Raw genomic sequence first — 14,337 nt, 5'->3', positions numbered from 1 at the left:
CATAGTTTGGAAGAGTGAGACGAGTACAGGCATTTTCTCTATTTCAGGAGATAATTGACTATTTCACAGTTCGTCTTTGCTTTGTGAGGGTTCGGGACAATTTATTTATTAATTTTTGTATGAAACTGTTCTCTTTTGCATTTCTGGAGAGAATTTGTTATCTAAGATAGGATAATACTAGCAATTTTTCTTATGAAAATTTTCAACTTTAGCTTGTTTTCTTGAAGAAATAGCAGTTTAGAATGTGCTTTTCCATAGTTTTTTCAATGGTTTAAGTTCATTTATAGATCAAGATTTGATCATAATTTTCTCGTGTTCTTGTTTATGTTCTGTGTTACAAGTCGTCTGTCCAAACTAGAAACCGTACATCGTTAAGTTGCAAAGATAAACGCGCGATAAGTATATATATAATGTTATCTCACAAATCTACTCATCCCCTAATTCATTCGTTGATGTTCGTTGTTTCTTGTTATTGCAATGTTAGAGGGACAATCGATAGGTACAAAAAATCATGCTTAGATCCACCTAGCACGGGTTCCGTTGCTGAAGCCAATGCTCAGGTACCCTTTCTAGGCTATTAACTTGTTATATTTGTAGCTAATTAAACCCCATACAAGAACCAATTATAAAATGTGCGCAATTTTGTCGTGTGTTTATACACTTAAAAGTGTATTGTGGTGAAATTCATGTTTCTAGTTGTGACAAATTCATCTACATTTTGAAGTGTGGACATAGTTTAATTCCAACTTTCTAATGAAACACTATCACCTAAAATCTACAGTTTTACCAACAAGAAGCTACCAAACTGCGTCAACAAATTGCTAACTGTCACAATTCTTAGACAAAGGAAAGGCACAGATTTTATTCATGTAAACAAGATCAATTACAAGTGAATGATTAACTAGTCATCCCGGATTGACTGACTTGTGAGAAAATATGGGAGGACAAGGAACAGTAGAGACAAAAGTGAGAGCAGATGGATGCCCAGACACCATCTTCTAGAGACTTCTTATGCAGCGCACAACCTTAGAACCCTTTGACAGCCGGAGCCAAACTAAGAGTAGCCCATATGAGATGAAACAGGCCAGTGACCAGAGAGAGATGGGAGCGGCCCAAATCAAACCTCAAAAGAAAAAAACAAAAAAAATGTTATTAGAACCATTAAGAAAAAGTTTAACAAAAGTAACTGGGGAGCACATTTATATTGACATTTTAACCCCCCCCCCCCCCCCTTGAGTTTAAATGTGCAAAGAGGTTGATAAGACCTTGGGACTTACACATTTTAGAGTGAGCTTTTGGTAATAGGCCTTTAGTGAACAGGTCTGCAAGCTGATTTTCGGTCTTGATTCCATGAGTCTTGATCAGACCTGAAGCTATCTTTTCCCGCATGAAGAATAGGTCCACCTCAAAATGCTTGGTCTTGTCATGAAACACTGGGTTTGCGGCAATTGATAAGACAGCTGAGCTATCACATTTTAATACCACAGGGATATCAACATTAACTTTGAGTTCACGAAGGACATTTATCAGCCATAACACTTCACAGGTTGCATTGCACATGGATCTATATTCTGCCTCGGCAGAAGATCTGGACACAACACAAACAAACCACCAAGAAAAATACAGAACCCAGTGACAGATCTTCTGCAGTCAATGCATTTTGCCCAGTCAGAATCGGAAACGGCAGTTAGGTGAAAGGAGCTGGTTTTTTTTAACATAATTCCAGTCCCAGGAGCACCTTTTAGGTACCGCAGAACTTTGAATGCTATCTGAGTGTGGGCCTCAGCTGGTTTGTGCATAAATTAAGATAGATGGTGTACCGAATAGGCTATGTCTGGTCGAGTGTGTGATAAATAGATTAGCTTACCGACCAGCTTTTGGTATTGTGTAACGTCAACTGTGTTTGTTTCCTTTTTTGTTAAATTTTTTAGCACATGATTTTGTTCTATGAGACAACTGATTGGTATGCTCCCACTCATCCCATATTCATTTAGTAAGTCCATGCAGTACTTTCTTTGTGAAAGACACACACCATCATTGGTTTTTATAACTTCAATTCCAAGAAAAAATTTCAATAAACCAAGATCTTTAATTAGAAATTCGGTTTTGAGTTAATTGCCCGGATGGTCCCTGTGGTTTAACATTTTTTCACGTTTAGTCCCCACCTTTTGAAAATAGCAGGTATGCTCCCTATGGTTTATGATTTTGTTACTCGGATAGTCCCCTGACATTTACTCTGGGGACTATCCGAGTAACAAAATGACAAACCATAGGGAGCATACCAACTATTTCTAAACTAACTGATATCTACCCAGGGACTATCCGAGTAACAAAATGACAAACCATAGGGAGCATACCTGCTATTTTCAAAAGGTGGGGACTAAATGTGAAAAAACATGAAACCACAGGGACCATCCGAGCAATTAACTCTTCAATTTTTAAAAATTCTTTAACCTCATTCACCTTTCCTTCATTATTTCCGGTTAGAACAATGTCATCAACATAGACAAGTAGAACAATAAAGACTTCTTTTTCAGACATGACGAACATAGAATGGTCACATTTAGATTGAACAAAACCAATTTTAACTAAGGCTTGAACAAATCTTTCATTCCACATGCATGGGGCCTATTCTAGGCCATATAAGGACTTGTTCAGCCTGCATACTTTGTTTTGGTGCTTGACACTTCAACCATCAAGAAGGCACATGTAAACTTCTTCCTTAAGATGCCCATAAAGGAAGGCATTATTAACATCTAGTTGATATGGGGGCCAGTTATTCTGGACTGATAAACTAATGACACATCTTACACTGACCATTTTAACAACAGGAGAGAAGGTTTCCTCCAAGTCTATACACTCCCGTTGGTTAAACCCTTTAGCAACGAGTCTAGCCTTAAACCTATCGATCTCACCTGTGGATTTATACTTAACTTTAAACACCCATTTACATTTTACACCCAATGGGTTTTTTTCCACTAGGTAGATCAACTATATCCCAGGTATTATTTCTGTGAAGAGTTGATAACTCATCATTCATAGCATCAATCCATCTTTTATCCTTAAGGGCGTCTTTATAAGTGTTTGGTTCAATAATTTTTTTAACATTAGCAGCTAGACAAATATTTTCATTAGGTAAGTTGGAGTAATCAACAAATTTATCATAACTATACTTGGCATGCCCTACCACAAAGTCATTGAATCTTTTTGGGGCAGACAAAGATCTGGACGATCTTCTAGTAGTTTGAGTACCCTCAGGAAGGTTTGACTCATCATTTATACTACTTGACTCAGCCCTCACAGGACCAGGTTCAGCACTTGTGGACTCATGACTGCCAGACACATCATCCGACCCTAATGACCGCTAAGCATCACTAACAACATTGGATTCAACCTCATCACTGTGTTGCTGAGTCTCAGCAGGAGAATCAATGAAACCCTTCTCTTCATCATTGGGATTTATATCACTTGAAGTTTCAAATTTGTCAAAAAAAGTTTAGTTGGTTTAAGTTGTTTATATTGATTTGATCAGGGTAATTATTTTTGAAGGGGAACACTGTTTCATGAAAACTGACATCTCTAGAAAAGATGAATTTCTTTTGGTCTAGACTCCAGACATTATATCCTTTTTTTAAAATTAGAGTACCCCATAAAAACACATTTTTCAGCTCGTTCTTCGAGTTTATTAGAATTTTCTAAAATACTGAAGAAGCAAAGGCAACCAAAAACTTTCAAGTGATCAAGAGAAGGTTTAAAACCAAACATCATATCATAAGGAGAACAACCACATAGCACAGAAGAAGGAAGCCTGTTAATTAAGTAGGAAGCAGTGAGCACACAATCAGACAAGTATTTAAGAGGGACTTTAGAATGGAATAATAAAGCTCTTGCAACATTTAGCAAGTGTCTATGTTTTCTCTCCACAACACCATTTTGTTGCGGAGTATATGCACATGAGGTTTGATGAATGATTCCTTTTGTTTTAACAAAGGCAGACATTTGAGAATTAATGAATTCTGACCGGTTATCACTCCTAAGCACTTTGATATTAACTTCAAATTGGGTTTTGACCAGATTGTAAAAACTTTGTATGTTTTCAAAAACTTCGGATTTAGATTTCATTAAATAGACCGATATGGATCTAGTAAAGTCATCTACAACTGTGAGAAAATATTTGTACCCATCTATGCTAGTGACTTTGTAGGGACCCCAAACATCCAAGTGGACAAGATCCCCTACTTTAGTTGACCTGTGGTCACTTAAGGGAAAATGTACCCTATGTTGTTTGGCCTTGTGACAGATGTCACAAGGTTTAGTATCATTAGACTCAGATTTAATTTGTAAAACTTTTAACACTTGTTCAGTAGGGTGACCCAGCCTGGAGTGCCAGAGCTTTACATTTTCAGTCTTACTTAAGCAAGAGAAGTTAGTGCCTAGTGGGTTACCACAAAAATACAAACCCTCAGTTTGTCTACCAGTCACCAGGATTTTCTTTGAGCATAAATCCTGAATGTAGCAAGTATTTTCATCAAATATAACTCTAAGCTTGTTGTCTTTTGCTAGCTTATACACAGAAATGAGATTCACATAGTACTCAGGCACAACAAAAACATCTTTTAGAATCACAGAATCTGATAATTTAAAACAACCAATTTTATTGCAATGGGTACATTTAAGATTAGGATTAGGGGCCCTGTTAAACCTTGATTGTTGTCATTAAAATTATTTGACTTAGCAACAAAACCTACATTAGGAATTTTAGAACCACTATTTGATCCTCTATGAGATTCTTCTCTAGAAATAATAGAGAAAGCAGTTTTGATAGTTGGTAGAGGATCCCTAGTTAACAGATTTGTCCTAACAGGTTGATAAATATCATCTAGACCCATCAAGAACTGCATAAGCTTGATTAATTGATTAAACTCATTGAACTTAGTAGAAGCATTGCAAGTACAAGAGGGCAACTGTAGCATGGAAAAAATTTGTTTCCACATAGTGTTGATTTTATGACAATATTCAGACACACTAGAACCATTTTGACTCAATGAATTGATTTTTTTATATAGGCTAAAAACAACAGACCCATCAACTTTATCATAGCTATCCTTTAAATCCTCCCAGACCTCTGAAGCAAGTTTTGGATAGACTTAACCAACATATAACTCATCAGATACAAAATTCAGAATCCAGGTTAGCACAATTAAATTATGGCGATCCCACTGACGAGCAAGGACATCATTAGTTTTAGACTTAGCACACGTTCCATCAATGAACCCTAATTTGTTTTTTAGCCATTAGAGCAAGTTTCATAGCATTTGACCAGACCACATAATTTTCAATCCCTTTTAGTTTTATATTAACTATTGTGAGACCACTTGAGACACTAGCATGAAGATATAATGGGTCATTAACTTCAAGTTTGCTAATCAAGGTCACAGAAGAATCAGTTTTATCACCCATATCAGCAAATAAATCAGACAGAAGCACAGAACAATATCACAGATCAGGTAATCAGACAAGCAGACAGATCTAAAAAAACAACCAGATATAGACAAACAAGTAAAACACAGAGAAGGGGCTGGCGAAGCCTGGACAGATGTTACGCCCCAATCTTACTATTGATTACGTATAAATAAGTAGGAAAATATTTTTGAAATTTCGACATGACCTATTCGTTTGACATCATAAACCACCTGTTTTACAACCAAACTTAAACATTAAACATCTTTGACAAAAACCCAAAACGAACAAACAAGTCCACATTGATCACGACATGATTTCCATCTAACAAATTTTTACCCTACGACAAAATGACAACATACTAACTAGACTTGATAACATAAGACCAAGACTTAGACCATTCAAAAAGGGCTTAACAACGGAAGCGAGAAGCGGGCGTAAACCATGTGTGCACGTTCCAAGTCGTCCAATTGCCTAAGTCGAGGATTTACCTACATTAAACACCAAACATTAAAAAGTTAGTTTAGGCGCTTAATTAGTCCACAATGCCAACATAGTAATTACAATCATCTATATACGTCCATTTCTTATACGCATTCGACTACCCATCTAGTGAGTATGGCATACAATCTCATAATGAGATTTAAACATATCGCATTCGACCCGATAACATCGGGTTAATTACTTTTAGCTTAAGAATCCTTCGTTCTATCCATTCAATGGATTGAACCTTATGCATACGGTTGTTTGCTTGCGTGACCACCCATTCTAGTCGGATGGTTTCATATCCTTAATTGACCTAGTTGCAAGAACCGGTCGTTTTGCTTAACTTAGCATAGTCCGTTTTTAGCTTAAACGAATCCACAAGGGATTACCATTCATTATTAACACTTCAATAATTAAACATAGAATGGTTCTTATAACAAGGATTATTCATTATAATTGCAAACGGTCAATAAAAGAAGTAAACTTTCATATGTAACGGATCATACCTCGATCTTGTGAACCTTCCGTTTTCTTAGCACTTGAGCCTTCTTCCTTCACGCCTATACCAATACATAATTTCATTCTTTTAGTACCCCGATTTCATTTCGTTATTTCCTCTATATTACACATAATTGTTCTTTCAAGCATTTCATCAAACACCTTGTGTGCGTTACACTAAATAAGCATAATGTACAATTATTTGAAGCATAGTTTACTAATTCAACTATATATCATCATTATTCAACCAATTTTCTTAAAATTCTTTACTCTACATCAAATTGTCTAGCATTCAAGTAATTCAAACAAGATCATACAACAAGAATACATGAATTCATAATCACTATGATACTTGTTAACCATGACACAATTTCACCAAGTGGGTTTCTTTCAATTAACTAAAATTAAGCATGGTTCCTACACTAGGGAGTGCCCTTATCATCTAAACAACACAAATCATATCATAATTTCATGGTTGGGTCAAAACCCTAGTTCTACAATTTACCAATTCCAGAAATTCGACTTACCACTTGATTGGATATGGGTAACTGATCGAAATTCTACCACATGCAATTGATAATCATCGATTTTCCCTTGTCAATTTGGTGAATTTGGTGAGAACAAGGGTGAGCCCTTGTTTTTCTTGTTCCTGGTCGATCCACACACGTACAGTGTGTGGGTTTTGTGGGTTTTCCCTTAATTAACCCCCACTTATTAATATTTACCTATTACCCCCTTATGTCTTGTTACATGTGCAACTATTAACCTTAAAATCCCCTTTTTAGTATCATATTTCCATTTACCTTAAATCATATTATGTTTATTATTATATATCATGTTTTTTTCATTTTTGGGGTGTTACAAGTCTACCCCCCTTAAAAGAGGTTTCGTCCCCGAAACCTGGACATAACAATCTTAAACGTGTACATACCAAAAAGAAATGGATAGTGCCTCCTCATTTCATCTTCCGCTTCCCATGTGAGTTCTGACCCCTTTCGGTGTTGCCATTGTACCAACACTTGTCGAATGGCTTTGTTGCGGAGCTTCTTTACCTTGACATCTTTAATGGCTATTGGTCTTTCGACATAATTCAACCCCTCGTCTAACTCGATGTCATCGAGAGGTACTAACGCGGTTTCATCCGCAAGGCACTTTCTCAATTGAGACACGTGGAAGGTATTGTGAATTCCGTCTAGAGTAGGCGGTAATTCTAATCGATATGCAACCCTTCCGACACGAGCCAAGATTTTAAACGGCCCAATATACCGAGGTCCTAATTTACCCCGTTTACGAAAACGGATTATGCCTTTCCATGGCGACACCTTCAACAGTACAAAATCTCCAACTTGAAATTCAATAGGACGCTTTCTCTTGTCTCCATAAGCTTTTTGCCGATCCTGGGCTGCTTTCAAACGAGCTCTAATCAATTCAATCTTTTCATTTGTCATTGCTATTAAATCACTTGGCGCGAGCTCCCTTTGCCCTACTTCACCCCAACATACAGGAGTTCTACATTTCCTTCCATATAGTAATTCGTACGGCGCCATTTGAATGCCACTGTGGTAACTATTGTTATAAGAAAATTCCACTAGCGGTAAATGGTCATCCCAATTTCCCCCAAAGTCTAAAGCACATGCTCTCAACATATCGATAAGTGTCTGAATGGTTCTTTCTGACTGGCCGTCAGTTTGAGGGTGGTAGGCGGTACTTATGTGCAATCTCGTTCCCAAACTTTCGTGAAATCTTTGCCAGTAGCGAGAGGTAAATCTAGTATCACGATCCGAGATGATTGACACGGGCACCCCGTGTCGAGACACGACCTCGTTCATGTAGACTTCCGCCATTCTCTCGGAAGAATAAGCTTCTTTAATGGGTAGAAAGTGGGCGCTTTTCGTAAGTCGATCCACAATTACCCATATTGTATCGTGCCCCTTCTTCGTTTTCGGAAGTTTGGTCACTAAATCCATCGTTAGTTCTTCCCATTTCCACAACGGTATCCCCAATGGTTGAGATTCTCCGTAGGGCTTTTGGTGTTCCGCCTTCACTTGAGAACACGTTAAGCATTTTGCGACATATTTGACGATATCACGTTTCATGCCCGGCCACCAATAATTGGTTTTTAAATCTCGATACATCTTTGTAGCCCCAGGGTGGACCGAATAACGTGACTTATGTGCTTCGTCGAGTAGTGCGGCCTTGACTTCACAAAATCAGGGTATCCAAATTCGGCCGAATCGTGTCTTGAGTCCGGTCAAATTTTCTTCTAGTTTGTCGATTACGCCTTTTAACCTTTCTTTCTTTAAATCTTCTGCTCTAAGCGACTTAATTTGAGATTCACGTATCGTTTCAAGTAATCGTGGCGTGACTATCATCTTCATGGACTTTACACGGAGAGGGGACGGGTACTCTCTTCTGCTTAACGCATCGGCTACCACGTTTGCTTTTCCCGGGTGATAAAGGATATCACAATCATAATCTTTGATAAGTTCTAGCCATCTTCGTTGCCTCATATTCAAATCTTTCTGTTCAAAGAAATACTTGAGGCTCTTATGATCTGAGTAAATCGTACATTTTGCACCGTATAGGTAGTGTCTCCAAATCTTTAAGGCAAACACTACTGCTGCCAATTCCAGATCATGCGTTGGGTAGTTCACCTCGTGAGGCTTTAGTTGTCGTGACGCATATGCAATAACTCTCCCCCTTTGCATCAACACACAACCTAGCCCCTGATGGGAAGCATCTGAATAAACGACCAAGTCTTCAGTTCCATCTGGTAATGTCAGGACCGGAGGACTTGACAATTTCTCCTTCAGTATACGGAAAGCCTCTTCCTGTTCCTTACCCCACACAAACCTTTCTTTCTTTCTCGTCAGTCTGGTTAAGGGTAGAGCTATCTTTGAGAAGTCCTGTATAAACCGCCTATAGTATCCCGCGAGGCCTAGAAAACTCCTTATTTCAGTCGGGCTTTTTGGGGAAAGCCATCTCATTACAGCATCAATCTTTGATGGATCCACTAAAACACCCTCCGCATTGATCACATGGCCTAAAAACTGCACCTCCCTGAGCCAGAAGGCGCATTTTGAAAATTTTGCGTAGAGCTTCTCCTTGCGGAGAATTTCGAGTACTTCACGCAAATGGCTCGCATGCTCAGCTTTGCTTCGCGAGTAGACCAAGATATCATCTATGAACACGATTACCGATTTGTCTAACATGGGTCGGCACACCCGGTTCATAAGATCCATAAACGCAGCCGGCGCGTTCGTCAATCCGAACGACATGACTAGAAATTCATAGTGCCCATAACGGGTTCTAAATGCAGTCTTTGGAATATCCTCTTCCCGTACCCTAACTTGATGGTACCCCGAACGCAAGTCTATCTTGGAGAACCAGCTCGCCCCTTGTAATTGATCGAAAAGGTCGTCAATTCTAGGTAAAGGGTAACGGTTCTTTATGGTCAGTTTGTTTAATTCTCTATAGTCGATGCACATACGCATCGACCCGTCTTTCTTCTTAACAAAAAGGACGGGTGCTCCCCAAGGCGACACACTTGGGCGTATAAAGCCTTTATCTAGAAGATCTTGCAACTGTGTCATCAATTCTCGCATCTCGGTGGGAGCAAGTCTATAGGGAGCTTTTGCAACTGGCTTCGCGTCCGGGTTTAATTCGATGCGAAACTCTATCTCCCTTTCGGGAGGTAGTCCCGGCAATTCTTCCGGGAATACATCCGGAAATTCGTTCACGACCTCAACGTCTTCAAGCTTCGGGAGAGTTCGTTGGGCATCTCCTACATAAGCTAAGTATGCTCTACTCCCGTTAAGTACGTACTTATAAGCTTGGACCAAGGTACACAACTTGGCTTCTACGTTTCTCTCTCCTTGAACACTTAATTGCTTTCCACTTGGAGCTTGAATAATCATTACCTTGGTTTCACAGTTAATCTCCACATGGTGTTGCGCCAACCAATCCATCCCCACGATCATTTTGAATTCCCCCAAAACCATGGGTATCAGGTCGATGTCAAATTCTTCGTCATCTATAGTGAATTTACAATTTCTACAAACCTCATGCAACATATACATCTTGCTATCGGCTATTTCTACTTCTAAAGGCATTGGCATTCGTTCGATCTTAAAGGACGGATGTTGTATAATTTCATTCGAGATAAATGACATAGTAGCTCCAGTATCGAATAGAACATAAACCGGTATGGAGTTTAGTAAAAAGATACCTGAAATCACATTCGGGTGAGACTTGGCTTCTTCGGAGGTAATTTGGAACATTCTCCCTTTGGCCCTAGAACCTTCTTGTTTCTTATCTTCCTTCTTCGACTCTTGCTGGAGCTTCGGGCATTCAGATTTGATGTGCCCTTTTTCGAAGCAATTAAAGCAAGTCTTTGGGCTACTCGGGCACTGATAGGACGAATGCCCCTCCTTACCGCATTTATAACACCCCTTTTTGCCCAACAGACACTCCCCAGTATGGAGCTTTCCACAAGTCTTGCAAGGAGTGATTCCAGCCTTCGACCTTTCCTTCCTCCCTTGGTCTTGAAACTTTCCTTTCTTTGATGGACTCGAGCTCGTACCTTTTTCACTTGGTCTCTTCTCACCACGTTCTTCTTGCCTTCTGATTTCAATTTCTCTATCCCGTGCCAGATTAATAAGCTCATCAAGGGTTTCACATTTCGAAGGAGTGATGAATTCCCTGAATTCTGCCTTTAGTATACCGTAAAAGCGATTGATCTTCATTCTTTCGGTTTGCACAAACTCCGCACAGAACTTCATCTTATCCAAGAAAATACTAGATATCTCATTTATCGTCTCGTTTTTCTGTCGGAGGCGTAAGAAATCTTCTTGAATCTTATCGATGGCTGACTGGGGGCAATGGTACTTCATGAACGGCTCTTTAAATTCTTGCCAAGTCATTGTCTGAAGTTTGTCCTCACCTATCTCTTTACTATAAGCATCCCACCAATCCTTCGCTTGAAAAGTGAGCTGTCCCGTAGCGAACATCACTTGATCCTCCTTATCACACCGACTTCTTTTAAACACCGCCTCCATGCTTAAGATCCATCTTTGGCACATTATTGGATCGATCTTACCATCGTACGTGGTAGGTTTACATGCCATGAAATCTTTATACGTACATCGTCGTTCTTTGCCTTTATCTTTAGACCCTTCCATCAATTCTTTTAGCTCTTCGATCTTATTTGTCATCATAGCATCTACGATTCCCAAAACCCGACTTTCCACCTCTTGAGCTAATCGTGGGAGATTGGCTTGCATAACCCCTTCAGCTATTTCCGTGACTTTGCCTTCAAATACTTCTTGTCTAATCGTATCATCACCATCATTAGCGTTACTTGCATCAGCCATCTATACAATATCATATTTTGTTTAGTACAAATCACAAACTTTCAGTATATATCATTGTTCATTAATCAGCATTTACTTAGCTCATTTCATACAATCCGGTTTATCACTTTACATTCTTACGAAATCGTTCCTATTGAAATCACCATTTGTGATTACATACTCCTTGTTAAGCCTCATATGAATTCGGTTTCGTCATAAAAGGGGTCTTTGGATAGCCCATTAACACATAACGTGTGGAACAAAAGAGTTCAGCAAATCGGCATTGCGTAAGCCGTCGGCGACGGCTAACATGCCCGTCGGCGACGGGCTCTTAAAATGAGCGTCGGACAGATTCACCCGTCGGCAGGGTGTTAGGGCGTCGGATGGGGGTACCCCGTCGGCGACGGGTGTCTGGCCGTCGGCGACGGCCCGCCGTTTGCTTAATCGCTGCAGTTTTGTTTTTAACGCTTTAATTCTTTCTCGAGTTCGTTTTGCAGTCATATAGTACCTGGAATTCATTGTTTTGCTACCCATACTACTTATCTCACATTCTCAACTCAATTTTTATATTTCAAACTCATTACGTATACTAGTATTCATCGGGAAATTAAATTATTACCTCGTTGGCGATCTTGGAACGAGCACACCTTCGCGAGAGCCATTGGTTTGAGTTCAAGCGCTATTACTCCAGCTTGAATCCCTCAAACCTAGGCTCTGATACCAACTTGTTACGCCCCAATCTTACTATTGATTACGTATAAATAAGTAGGAAAATATTTTTGAAATTTCGACATGACCTATTCGTTTGACATCATAAACCACCTGTTTTACAACCAAACTTAAACATTAAACATCTTTGACAAAAACCCAAAACGAACAAACAAGTCCACATTGATCACGACATGATTTCCATCTAACAAATTTTTACCCTACGACAAAATGACAACATACTAACTAGACTTGATAACATAAGACCAAGACTTAGACCATTCAAAAAGGGCTTAACAACGGAAGCGAGAAGCGGGCGTAAACCATGTGTGCACGTTCCAAGTCGTCCAATTGCCTAAGTCGAGGATTTACCTACATTAAACACCAAACATTAAAAAGTTAGTTTAGGCGCTTAATTAGTCCACAATGCCAACATAGTAATTACAATCATCTATTTACGTCCATTTCTTATACGCATTCGACTACCCATCTAGTGAGTATGGCATACAATCTCATAATGAGATTTAAACATATCGCATTCGACCCGATAACATCGGGTTAATTACTTTTAGCTTAAGAATCCTTCGTTCTATCCATTCAATGGATTGAACCTTATGCATACGGTTGTTTGCTTGCGTGACCACCCATTCTAGTCGGATGGTTTCATATCCTTAATTGACCTAGTTGCAAGAACCGGTCGTTTTGCTTAACTTAGCATAGTCCGTTTTTAGCTTAAACGAATCCACAAGGGATTACCATTCATTATTAACACTTCAATAATTAAACATAGAATGGTTCTTATAACAAGGATTATTCATTATAATTGCAAACGGTCAATAAAAGAAGTAAACTTTCATATGTAACGGATCATACCTCGATCTTGTGAACCTTCCGTTTTCTTAGCACTTGAGCCTTCTTCCTTCACGCCTATACCAATACATAATTTCATTCTTTTAGTACCCCGATTTCATTTCGTTATTTCCTCTATATTACACATAATTGTTCTTTCAAGCATTTCATCAAACACCTTGTGTGCGTTACACTAAATAAGCATAATGTACAATTATTTGAAGCATAGTTTACTAATTCAACTATATATCATCATTATTCAACCAATTTTCTTAAAATTCTTTACTCTACATCAAATTGTCTAGCATTCAAGTAATTCAAACAAGATCATACAACAAGAATACATGAATTCATAATCACTATGATACTTGTTAACCATGACACAATTTCACCAAGTGGGTTTCTTTCAATTAACTAAAATTAAGCATGGTTCCTACACTAGGGAGTGCCCTTATCATCTAAACAACACAAATCATATCATAATTTCATGGTTGGGTCAAAACCCTAGTTCTACAATTTACCAATTCCAGAAATTCGACTTACCACTTGATTGGATATGGGTAACTGATCGAAATTCTACCACATGCAATTGATAATCATCGATTTTCCCTTGTCAATTTGGTGAATTTGGTGAGAACAAGGGTGAGCCCTTGTTTTTCTTGTTCCTGGTCGATCCACACACGTACAGTGTGTGGGTTTTGTGGGTTTTCCCTTAATTAACCCCCACTTATTAATATTTACCTATTACCCCCTTATGTCTTGTTACATGTGCAACTATTAACCTTAAAATCCCCTTTTTAGTATCATATTTCCATTTACCTTAAATCATATTATGTTTATTATTATATATCATGTTTTTTTTCATTTTTGGGGTGTTACAACAGAGGTCCGATCAAAGGTTCGTCACTCAAGGTGCATCCGCAGACGGTAACTAGGGAGCCACAACACAACTGACCAAACAAGACAACCAAATGCAACAGAGTGA

At 38.8% G+C, this 14,337-nt stretch overlaps 1 protein-coding gene across 4 annotated transcripts; it reads right to left on the bottom strand.

The window, feature by feature from the left end:
• Positions 1–5,710: 5,710 nt before the first annotated feature.
• Positions 5,711–14,057, bottom strand: LOC118487624. Of its 4 annotated transcripts, XM_035984619.1 has the most exons (5): positions 13,896–14,057; positions 13,377–13,430; positions 10,673–11,816; positions 6,453–6,506; positions 5,711–5,951 (listed from the first exon to the last, which is right to left on the bottom strand). In XM_035984619.1, exons 3-5 carry the CDS (start codon positions 11,814–11,816, stop codon positions 5,935–5,937), a joined length of 1,215 nt encoding a protein of 404 aa, XP_035840512.1. In that variant the 5' UTR covers positions 13,377–13,430; positions 13,896–14,057; the 3' UTR covers positions 5,711–5,934. The 4 variants fall into 4 exon arrangements, 1 of the variants encoding a protein (XP_035840512.1); XR_004882164.1 differs by lacking the exon at positions 10,673–11,816; XR_004882162.1 differs by lacking the exons at positions 10,673–11,816; positions 13,377–13,430; positions 13,896–14,057 and adding an exon at positions 6,972–7,133.
• Positions 14,058–14,337: the final 280 nt, after the last annotated feature.

The sequence above is a fragment of the Helianthus annuus genome, chromosome 15 (assembly GCF_002127325.2).
Source record: "Helianthus annuus cultivar XRQ/B chromosome 15, HanXRQr2.0-SUNRISE, whole genome shotgun sequence".
NCBI lineage: Eukaryota > Viridiplantae > Streptophyta > Magnoliopsida > Asterales > Asteraceae > Helianthus > Helianthus annuus.
Note: the sequence above shows the minus strand (reverse complement) of the source record. Positions and strands in the feature narration are given on the sequence as shown.

Excerpts from the sequence above, each read along its gene's own strand:
- LOC118487624 (XM_035984619.1), bottom strand. The coding sequence starts at position 11,816 with ATGGCTGATGCAAGTAACGCTAATGATGGTGATGATACGATTAGACAA. Across the intron at positions 6,507-10,672 it reads TCACCCGAATGTGATTTCAG|GCGTGAAGGAAGAAGGCTCA; the intron begins GTATCTTTTTAC and ends GTATTGGTATAG.